We start from the raw sequence: 12514 nt of genomic DNA on the forward strand, positions 1-12514 counted from the left end.
TTTTAATATCTTTTTTTTTTTACGGGAGGTAGGGGCTGAATGAAATTAAAACAACATTTTGTTCTCAAAGTTTTGTTTTCATGAAAGCACAGGAAACGATTCTACTCGAAAAAAAAAAGAAGTGATAAATAAATGCAAGATGTGAACAGATGAACTTTAGTACTAATTATCAAAGAAACAAAACAACAAACATTCGGTCTAAACAACCAGCTATACTCAACAAAACGGCACAGTAATGTGATAATGCTTTCACAGTCGGTTCATGTGGGGAATATCGGGTAAAGAGGGGCTGTCAAACTCGGGACCAATGTCTGGAGAAAATCGTGTAGACACATTCCACTGCTTCCGAGATTCATTTTCAACGTCAGACTTCACAAACCTACTCCCCCCCACGCCCCCCCCCCCCCCCACCCCCCCCAACCCCCCCCCAAAAAAAGTTCAGAGAAAGTAGAAGTATGATAAATATGGAACAAATCATAGACTGATATCATTGTACATAGACCATTCAAGAAAAAGGTAATGAATCATACAGTTATCAATTCAAACGTTAGAGGAAATGCAACGTAAAAGACTCGCTAACGGTCTCCCCTTGTTTTGTTATCTCGGTGGTGAAACCTTTCCTTTGGAGATTTTTCCATGGGAAAATCCCCTCAGAACGAAACGACTGTTCACAGAACTGGACTTCGTGCCAAAGGTTCATCATCATCAACGACAGTTCGAGAAGCAGATACAAACGTCCCCGAGCGTAGAACTGTTCTGGGTGGGCAGGGCACCCGGGACGTCCTCCTCGGTGATGCTCCTTCACACTCTGGCACACAACCGGCACAGGAACCCCCAGGCATCAGGCAAGAGTTCCTTGAGCAGCGGATTCAGCGGTACTGGTCTCCAAGCACGCAGTCTTCTTTACATGAATGAATAAATAAATAAAACAAACACGTACATCATTTCCAGCTGGTCGACTTCTGCAAACTACAAACGTTTACAGATTGATTCCCCTCCCCTCCCCTCCCCTCCCTTGAACCTCCACGTGTTAGTGGTATCACAAGCCTTCACCACACAGCACAGTGAATTCTGGAGAAAAAAAAACAAACAAAGTCAAGTGTGAAGAAGTGGTGGTGTGTTGTACTTGGTTTAGCAGCAAAACTCTTGGGTTTGTGTGTGCGTGTGTTTGTGACACACACCACAAAGCGAGACAGAAATACTGCACGATTCACCAGTCACACGGAGAGAGTTCCATCCACTGTAAATCTTCCAAAAGCTGTTGGAGTCTCTTTCTCTCTCTGTACTCCACTCCTTGCCACAATCCACCACCACCACCATCACACTTGTGTCTGACCATACAGCCATGTGACCAACACCCCCACCTCCACCCGGCACATGCACAAGGTCCCTCTCCCCCCCCCCCACGCCCCCACATCCCCCCCGCTGTGGGTGACGTCATCACAGCCAGCGTCATATTGCTGGGGGCGAGGAGGGTGACGGTTGGGACGCCACGGACTCCTCGTCAAAGTGGCTGAGGTGGAAGAGCGAGGCTGCGGAGGAGGAGGAAGAGGACGAGGAGCAGGGCGTGACGACCAGCGGGGGGAGGGGAGGGCCGGGGACGGGGCTGGCTGATTGTCAAAGCACCGTGTCGAACAGAGCCATGCCTTTGGAGATGATCTCGTCCTGAAACACACAGACACACAGACGTCCGCACACACACATACATACATACACACACACACACACACACACACGCACGCACGCACGCACGCACCCACGCACCCACATGCACGTACACACACACACACACACACACACACACACACACACACACACAAATCAATAAAGTAAGAAAGATAATCATTTTTACCCCTGTTGGGGCATGGAGGACAAACATCAGAAAAATATGCTTTGCTTTTGTTGTGGAAAACACTGAAAGTCGACTAAGCAAATTCATTTGGTGATTTTGCAAGCAATAAAAGAACTTTTGAACATGTTCACACATGAATGAAATAGGTTAAAGAATATATCACGTGTAAATATTTCCCTACATAAGAAATTTTCCAGTTTTAAAGACTGCTCTTCTTGCTTTGAATACATTTGTAAAAAAATAGTTTTTGGTTTCGTGTTCTTTTCAGGAATAAACTTACTTTTAACTTTTAAGATCATCAAAATTTGGACATTCTGTTACAAAATGAAATTAATCTCCAGTTACAATCATATCATTTACGGCAAATGCACATTTCTCATGGAAAGTTATGAAACCCGAAAACGGAATTTATTCATTAAATCCTTGTTTGGACGAATGAATTGATTTGTTGGTTGGCTGGCTGTTTGGTTAACTTTTCTAGTATGTCACCAGCCGCCGTGGCAAAGTGGTTAGCGTCGCGGACTGACGGCTGGGAGGACGCGGGTTCGAATCCCAGCAGAGGTGGGTTTTTCGGCCCTTGGCCGGCTTCTACCCAGAGCTGAGTGTGCTGTGGGCTTAAATGGGGAGACTGGGACCACACAGTCGAGTGTCATCCACTTCAAGGATGCGTCTTTGGGTGTGTTGCTCTAATATCCTGACCAACACTGCAAGTGTCTGTATCTCTCGGGCCTGGTGAACGCCGGGATATCATTATGACAGGGTGCGTAGAGTATAGCCTTGTCACGCAGTCGCAAACCAAAATGGGCCTCCATAGCAACATTTTCATCATCATCGTCATCCTCCTCCTCCTTCATCGTCATCAATATAAACAAAATAGTCTCAAAGTCTGTGGCCTTTCATGCCCTGCTCTCATGGTGATCTCAGTTTCGATACCCCTCCACTTCCGTGCTTGGGGTGAGTCCTGTCAATGTCGTCAGTGTCGGCAGATTCATTGGGGGTGGGGGTGGGGGGGGGGGCTGTTGTTTGAGGGACGTGGTGGCGGTCTCCACTCTGGGGGGGGACGCTCACTCATTCTGGCTCCGCGACTAAGCCATTATTATCGTTAGTAGGGGGCTTAGTAGGTGATGTCCTAAGTACGTTAAAACAGAACAGGCACCACTGAACACCACCTAAGTGACTCAGCAGCAGTGCAGGGTCTCCTCTGGTGTGTGGCCTCCTGGCGACCTAACATCGATGGTTCCCTGTGGACTGCCGACGCTGGAATTGCGACGGACGAACACGGGTGTGGCCGGTTATGGGGGAATCTAAATGAGCGGCGTGGGAGTAATGCCACTGAAACGGTGCAGAGGATGGGGCATAAAAACAACAACAAAAACCCCAACTTTTTTAGTATGTCTACCCTAAATGGTTAAAAAAAAAAAAGACGCTAGCAAAAAGGAGATGAAGGGAAACAGGGAGGAAAAAAGGTGGATTTAGAGATCAGCAATACCGGCTTACCAATTCTTTTGACCACAACATATTTCTCTGAGTGACTTTCAGACTGCTGTGGTCACGCCACAGTACAGCGCCACTACCGCCCTGTTTTCTGTCTGCAAGTGTTTGTGTTGTACTACTGGAGTGGATGTTTTTTTTCTACAGAATTTTAAGCTAAATGCATGCTGCACGTGAAACCTCGCCGGGATTTTCGTTTCACCCGAAAGATGACCAATCAGAACACAAGGGCTAGTGGAGGGCGGGAGAAAAAATCCCGGTCCGCCACAACGAACGTGTGAGTGCCAGGCGGCAAAAGACGGAGAAGCTTGCCCCGATGAAGATATATCTGGGAGAGATTCTCGACACTCCACTCACCAACCTCAGATGGCTGACGGCTTGATAAGGTCGGAAACCCACATTTCTGTTTTAAAGAGGTGTCAAAGTGTGCCGACTCATCCATATATGCTACGCCATAAATGCTTTGGGGATAAAAAATGGAGGAATAGATGTCTGACCTTCACATTAACTGACATCGCTGGTCGGGCTTTGAAATCCCATGCTTGGTTTATGTACATCAACATAAAACGAAATAATCAAACAAAAACAAACAAATACAATGAATATATAATACAGGTAGAAGGTAAACGATGAAGAAAAGAACAAAGCTGGGCCACACTCTGCGAAACCTGGGCGCACTCACAAAAGCGGGCAAAAACCAACCCACGACGCTCACAAAAAACAACAACAAAACAAAACAAAACAAAACAAAAAGAAAACAAAGACACCAGAGACTAGAAATGACCCCAAACTCCGTCTTCCAAAACAGACTGGGCGATTTCCATTACGCACCCTTCGACATGTGTCCATGAATTCCTCCACGGAAATGACTCCATCACGGTTGAGGTCCATTTTCTGCAAACAAAAGAATAAAAACTATAAAAAAAAACACACACACGAAAAAAACAACAACAGAGACCGTGAGTCAAAGGCGGAGAGAGAGAGAGAGAGAGAGAGAGAGAGAGAGAGAGAGAGAGAGAGTGTGTTTTGAAACAGAGAAGGTGGAGGAGAGAGACAGATGAGATGCAACACACAAACGACATTTCCCCCTCATGTTTTAAAGGCCACACACACGAAAACTAGAATGATTTTTTTCTGTGTTGATGACCCGAGCTGAAAGCCCTTTCCACGCAGGGAACAGGTCCATGCTGCGTGCTGGCGTTCACATGACCCCCTCCCCCCCCCTCCCCTTTTCTTCCCAATATGAAATCGATGTTGGATTCTGCGGATGAATACATGCTGGGATGGGACCACGGTATACAGTTACCGTATAACTCGCTCACGTTCTCCCACATGACATCATGACACGTAACCTTTTCCGCAGTAAGGGTTTTTTCTTTCTTTTTTTTTATTTTCAGAAAAGTTTCTCTATATTTCATTCTGGCAGTACATCATACGTCTGACCATATGTGTGCTATGATAATGATTTTCTGTCTTTCTTTCTTGCTGACAGCCTGGCCGACCTGACAGGACCATATATACAGGACTGTAAAACCATAAATATCGATCTCCTGCAAGCTGAAGTAAAAAGGCAAAGAAAACCGGCCAGGCACGGGTACAGTCAATGTCATGCTCATAAACCTCATAGATCATGCCTCTCACGTTGACCATCCCGTCGATTTTTCGACGACGTAAGATTAAAAAAACAACCCAAAAAACAAAACAAACAACAGCAATAACAAACAACGACAACCACAACAACCCCCCACCCCCACAATACCGCAATAACGAACACAAGCATGATTACATACAGTTCAGAAAGTCATGTATAATGAAGGGATACAAAACTAAATATTGCCTACGGACACCTTAAACTTCTGAAGCTGAAAAAAGAAGAAAAAAAAAAGAAAAGAATTTAGCATTATATCAGGATGCCCGAGTTTCAAATCCAGAATAACACAAAGCAGAAAGTAAGAAGGGAAGACACGACAGAAAAGAGAGAGACAGAGACAGAGACAGACAGAGACAGAGACAGACAGATGGAGACAGACAGACAGAGGCAGAGTGAGAAGCATTCTCGCATCAATAAGATAATATATATTATCATTTATACAGGACACTGCTTTTGCATTTTTTCTAAATATTTCATGACAACTTAACAAACATGTCTGTGTTTTTGTTTATTGCTTCAATGTGTATTACATCATGGGGCATATCAATCAGTCTTTCTCTTGCAATCGTTCCTCGTGTTCTTATGGGTTTTTGACTCACTTGTGTAAACAAAGTTCGGTTGTCTGTGTGTGTGTGCCTGTGTGTCTGTGTGTCCGTGGTAAACTTTAACATTGACATTTTCTCTGCAACTACTTTGTCAGTTGACACCAAATTTGGCATAAAAATAGGAAAAATTCAGTTCTTTTCAGTGATCTTGTTTAAAACAATATTGCGCCTCTGGGATGGGCACAAAAAAAAAAAAAAGAATGAAGCCTAATTATATGCAAACTGCATTTACTGTTATATTTATATTTTTTGTATTCTCTAAACTTGGCACTTTGATCTGATATTCTGACCCAACACCTAGAGCAGTCATTATTATCATTTTTTGTTCAAACAGGAACTTCTTTTGCTGAGCATGGAAGTTTTATTTATTTTGCAAACGTTTTGGTGCAGATAGTAAAAAAGGGAAATTACTCTGTAATGCTAGGGGAGTGAATTTGCTTTAAACTGATCTTTCTCATCTTAAACATTACATTTTGAAATTATACTCAATACATAAAAAGCTTTGATTTTTTTTTAAGTGTATCAGAAGTGAGTCTTGAAGGCCTTGCCTCTTGTTTTTTTTTTTATAAGTTGCGAACAGTTAAGTAAACGTGTATGCACGCGTATGTGCACAAACCATTTCGGAGGGAAACTAGATTGTTGACCAGATCAGTAGAACATGAATCTCTTTTCAATTAGAGAAAAGCACAAACCGCCCGCAATGCGTGTAATCAAATATCCATGATTATTGCTTCTGTCTGTGATTTTCTGGCTTATTTTCTGGGCGCTTGTTTTTGTTTTGTTTTTGCACAGCACTCACTGACATGCCCAGATGTCGAAATTTTATTAATATGATCATGAATGCAGCGACCACATCGAGTTTCGATTTACATTCAGTTCAAAACCGTCGTTGGTTATCACACATGCGGCAGCTGTATGTGCATATCTCTCTGTCTCTCTGTATGTGTGTGTCTGTCTCTCTGTCTTTCTTGCTCACACACAAACACACACACCCACACACACACACACACACACCAGTTCCCAAGATTCACCACAGTTTTGTGGTTACAAATACCTACAGGCGTAGGAAAAATGGGCATCCTAGGCCTTCAGTATGAAGTCTAGCATGTTGTTCAGTCTAATGTAATGACAAATGACGACAAATCATATAACAAACTGTAATAATCATCCTTGCCAGCACGCCCCTCCCCCACACCAACCCCACTCCCCACTCCCTCCGCCCCCTTCCCCTCCCCCCCGACACCCATAGCACCCTCTTCCCTCTCGCCCACCCCACCAACTGACCTGGAAGACCCAGTCGACGTGCTCCCCCCCCACCCCCCCACACCGCCCCTCCCCCCCCAAGCTCCACTCCTCACTCCCTCCACCCACTCACACCCCCACAGCACCCTCTCCACCACCACGCCCAGCAACTGACCTGGAAGACCCGGTCGACGTGCTCCTTGGCGGTGTTCTCGTCGATGGAGGGCTCGGTGTAGCGGCCCATCATCTCGTAGATGGCGGTGACGATGTCCAGCATCTCGTCCTTGGTGATGATGCCGTCGCCGTTGATGTCGTACAGCGAGAAGGCCCACTGCAGCCGCTCCTGCAAGGTGCCGCGGGACAGCACCGACAGCCCCATCACGAACTCCTGCAGCAAGCACGTGCAGCATGATGATGATGATGATGATGACGGTGATGACGGTGATGGTATGATGAGGATGATGATAACAATAATGATAATCATGAAGATGATGATAACAACAAAAACAACAATAATAAGATGATGACAAGGATGGTGATTGTATGGGTATGACGATAATAATAAGGATGATGATGGTGTGGGGATGACGAGGATGATGATGATAATAATGTAGTTAATAATAATAAAGATGATGATAACAACAAAAACAACAATGATAAGATCATGATAAGGATGATGATGGTGTGGGGATGACGATGATGATGATGATAATGATAATAAAAAAAAATGATAACAACAAAAACAATAATAATAACAGTTCGGACAAATCCAGATGCCTGACAGCATTCTGTTCTCTCTCTCTCTCTCTCTCTCTCTCTCTCTCTCTCTCTCTCTCTCTCTGTGTCTGTCTCTGTGTGTGTGTGTGTGTCTGTCTCTCTCTGTGTCTGTCTGTCTCTCTCTCTTCCTTTCTTAGTCCCCTGCCCCTTGCCCCCACACCGCCCCCTCCCCTCCACCTCAACCGCCCCCCTTTTCATTCGAATATACAGAAATGTCGATTTCTAATTAATAATAACAATCATCATTATAGTAGAAATGATAATAATCTAAATGATAATAATAATATCATTTATTTTCAGTCTAATATCATCATCTTAGATGAACAGACTATAAATCAATAAACGATGACAGCAGCATGTCCCGACGCGCTTAGTCAGGCCTTGAGTGCATGCTCATACATTTGTGTACCTATCAGAGTGGATTTCTTTTTTCATAATTTCGCCAGAGGACAACACTCTCGTTGCCATGGTACTTTTTCAGTGCGCCTAGTGCGTGCTGCACACGAGATCTCGGTTTATCGTCTCTTCCGAAAGACTAGACGTTCAGTTTGATTTTCCAGTCAAACGTGGGAGAAAGTGTGAGAGCGTCGAACCCACACTCTCACAGACTCTCCGAATTGGCAGCTGAGCGTCTTAACCATTCTGCCACACCTATTAACAGTAATGAATGTATTATAGTCAGTCATGTCCGACTATAACCATCAGAACAGCAGAGGAGGCAACTGCTATTCCAACTATCTGGGGTAGAATTTGATCGTAGTGGAGAATATCTTACCCAAGTTACATCCCCACTCTCTCGGCCAAGAGGGATTTAGGACAGTCGGCGCTGGGGCGAATCCCAAAGGCAAACTAACCCCAAGGCTGCAGCACTAAGAGCCAGTGCAGTCTTGCCTCCAAGTTTGAGAGTCATAGTCCTTCACAAAAGACTAAGCTGTAAATGACTTCCCATTGCAATGGGGAAACCATTTGTCATACAGTTATCACTTTGCTGTTGGCCCAGCTGCGGATAAGGTAATGTCAATCTGTGATATAAACTGAGCGTTGGGCCGAAATAACAATAATCATTATAGTAATAACAACAACAAAACAGCAACAACAACAATCATAATAATGATAATAACATGCACTTATAAAGCTGCTCATATAATCAATATTTTCCCTCGACATGGGAATTCATTTATAACTTCGTTTTTGTGTGTAAAACATTCATATACAGCTTAGACTTTTATACAGGTCTACGACTCTGGCTTTTAGTACTGCAGCCTAAAGGGTTTGTCGGCCTTTGGGAACCATCACAACTCAAACTGAAAGAAAGACCCTCTGGCCGAGAGAGCGGTGATATAACTTGGGCAAGCCACTCTCCAAAATAATCAAATTCTAGCCCAGATAGCCGGGACAACAATTACCTACTCTGCTGTCCTGATGGTCATAGTCGGACGTGACTATCATACGTACTGCAATTGTGCTTAGCCTTGCGGCTCTACGAAGCGAATTTAAAAATACATACGGCAGGAATAAGGTACAGAAAAAAAAAGAAAGATACAAACTCGTTTAGATTATTAACATCACTCACCACACACAACACACACACCTCCCTCATCCCCCCACCCCATGCCCCTCCACACATTGACGCATGCACACATACATTGACGGTATTGGAGATCAAATGTTTAATCTTCTTCTTCTTCTTCGTTTGTGGGCTGCAACTCTCACGTTCATTCGTGTGTACACGAGTGGGCTTTTACATGTATGACCGTTTTTACCCAGCCATGAAAACAGCCATACCTCCGTTATCGGGGTGTGTGCATACTGGGTATGTTCTTGTTTCCACAACCCACCGAACGCTGATATGGACTGCAGGATCTTTATTCGATTGTTTGAATAAGTATATTAATTTTAAAGATCAGAGCAAACTCTGTCATTTTATGGAAGAGATTTCCAGAACTAAGGACCATCAATATGGATTGGAAACGCGTCGGTTCTAGCTGAAAGGATGCGTCTGAATTACCCCTGCGTGTATGCGTGTGTATGGGCATGTGTGTACGTTTGTGTGCCCGAGAAAGCATAAAAAACAAATCAATGTGGTCCATGCGGCATGCACTTCCTTTTCCAGCTTCAATGCAATTACCCTGACAATGCAGTTAGGGACCTGTATGACTGTTCTGATGATCACGTGTATTCCCCAAAGAGCGCTGCCTTTGCATTACAGAGAATAAAACAGTCGTCTGGCTTTTAGCGTGCGCGTTCGCGCACACACACTGACACGACCGCCGCCTCTCACTCCTGGGAGTGCACACACACACACACACACACACACACACACACACACACACAGAGTGTACACAGAGCACCGAGCTTGCACTCTGAAGTCGACACATATCGACTCACACACACACACACACACACACACACACACACACACACACACACACACACACACACACACACACACACACACACACACACACGCACACACACACCGCATAGCAGCACATCCAGAAAACGCTACGGACGTCAGCTTGACTCAGTGCTGTCCACTCTGTGACTGACCACACAACACACAGACTGAGTGCTGCCCACCCTGTGACTGACCACACAACAGACTCAGTGCTGTCCACCCTGTGACTGACCACACAACACACTGACTCAGTGCTGCCCACCCTGTGACTGACCACACAACACACAGACTGAGTGCTGCCCACCCTGTGACTGACCACACAACACACTGACTGAGTGCTGCCCACCCTGTGACTGACCACACAACACACTGACTTAGTGCTGCCCACCCTGTGACTGACCACACAACAGACTCAGTGCTGTCCAGCCTGTGACTGACCACACAACTGACTGAGTGCTGCCCACCCTGTGACTGACCACACAACACACAGACTGAGTGCTGCCCACCCTGTGACTGACCACACAACACACAGACTGAGTGCTGCCCACCCTGTGACTGACCACACAACACACAGACTGAGTGCTGCCCACCCTGTGACTGACCACACAACAGACTCAGTGCTGCCCAGCCTGTGACTGACCACACAACACACTGACTGCCCACCCTGTGACTGACCACACAACACACTGACTGCCCACCCTGTGACTGACCACACAACAGACTGACTCAGTGCTGTCCACCCTGTGAATGACCACACAACACACTGAGTGCTGCCCACCCTGTGACTGACCACACAACACACTGAGTGCTGCCCACCCTGTGACTGACCACACAACACACTGACTCAGTGCTGTCCACCCTGTGACTGACCACACAACACACTGAGTGCTGCCCACCCTGTGACTGACCACACAACACACTGAGTGCTGTCCACCCTGTGACTGACCACACAACACACTGAGTGCTGTCCACCCTGTGACTGACCACACAACACAATGGCTCAGTGCTGTCCACCCTGTGACTGACCACACAACACACTGACTGCCCACCCTGTGACTGACCACACAACACACTGAGTGCTGTCCACCCTGTGACTGACCACACAACTGACTGAGTGCTGCCCACACTGTGACTGACCACACAACACACTGACTCAGAGCTGCCCACCCTGTGACTGACCACACAACACACTGACTGCCCATCCTGTGACTGACCACACAACAGACTGACTCAGTGCTGTTCACCCTGTGACTGACCACACAACAGACTCAGTCCTGCCCACCCTGTGACTGACCACACAACAGACTGACTCAGTCCTGTTCACCCTGTGACCGACCACACAACACACTGACCTCAAAGCTGATGGAGCCGTTGTGGTCGTGGTCGAATGTATTGAAGACGTAGTGGGCGTATGCTGTTGCATCTGAAAACCAACAGGACAAAAAGAGTATGTTAAACACGGCAAAAACAACAAAAAACAAACAAAAAAGCCCACAATAAACAACAACACACGTTTTAGTTTCAAGTTCCTTCTTGGGCTGCAACTCCCACGTTCATTCGTATGTACACGAGTATGTTTTTACGTGTACGACCGTCATGAAGGCAGTTACACTCCGCTTTCCGGGTGTGCATGCTGGGTATGTTCTTGTTTCCATGACCCACCGAACGCTGACATGGATTACGAGATCTTTAACGTGCGTATCCGATCTTCTGCTTGCGTATACACACGAAGTGTGTGTGTGTTCATTATGTCAAGTTAGTATATGATCGGCTGTTATGTGAGCACCACATATGCAAGAAAAACATTACCAACACACCTGGTCTTAAAACAATTCATTTTCCATCTGCAGATCAACGAAATAGTTTGCCGCTTATAAAAAATCTTTTTGGTAACATTTTACCATGAAACCATACATTTTCTGTATATCTTTATGTGACAGATTTATCGGACTTTTTTTCTTCAAGCTAAAATTTTGACCATTGAACTTTTTCTGCCATGGTGTAACATTCCTGTAGTAAAAGCGGAATGTTTAATTCTAATACCTTCATGAAACTTGTATCATCTTTTAAGCCAGAATGTCAACTTTTTCATTATGGTAAAAACGGCAATGAGAAGGAATCCAGCAGAAGGTTATATGACAGCCGCTTAGTAAGAGTTCGTGAATCAAATGATTGATTTCAATGATGAGCAGGGTAAAAGGGGGTGAGTTAGAGAAACGATGGATTCCCCCCCCCCCACCCCCCCCAACTAAACAGGGAAAGGTATCGAGAGTTGAAAGTGTGCAGGGGTGGGTGACTGGCTGGCAGTGTTTACAAGTTTTTCTTCTTCTTCATCGTTCGTGGGCTGCAACTCCCACGTTCACTCGTATATACACGAGTGGGCTTGTACGTGTATGACCGTTTTTACCCCGCCATGTTAGCAGCCATACTCCGTTTTCGGGGGTGTGCATACTGGGTATATTCTTGATTCCATAACCCAACGAACGTTGATATGGATT

General features: G+C 45.5%; 1 protein-coding gene across 5 annotated transcripts in view; it reads right to left on the minus strand.

The window, feature by feature from the left end:
• Positions 1-427: 427 nt before the first annotated feature.
• Positions 428-12514, minus strand: part of LOC143293561 (Kv channel-interacting protein 4-like) — a 680320-nt gene continuing 668233 nt past the window's right edge. For all 5 annotated transcript variants that reach the window (XM_076604531.1, XM_076604528.1, XM_076604529.1 and 2 more), the window contains 4 exons: positions 11369-11439; positions 7017-7229; positions 4175-4237; positions 428-1665 (listed from right to left, as the gene is read on the minus strand). In XM_076604531.1, coding sequence (XP_076460646.1) covers positions 1618-1665; positions 4175-4237; positions 7017-7229; positions 11369-11439 — 395 coding nt within the window. In that variant the 3' untranslated portion in view covers positions 428-1617. The remainder of the gene's footprint in view (positions 1666-4174; positions 4238-7016; positions 7230-11368; positions 11440-12514) is intronic.

This window comes from Babylonia areolata, chromosome 19 (genome assembly GCF_041734735.1).
Source record: "Babylonia areolata isolate BAREFJ2019XMU chromosome 19, ASM4173473v1, whole genome shotgun sequence".
Lineage (NCBI taxonomy): Eukaryota > Metazoa > Mollusca > Gastropoda > Neogastropoda > Buccinidae > Babylonia > Babylonia areolata.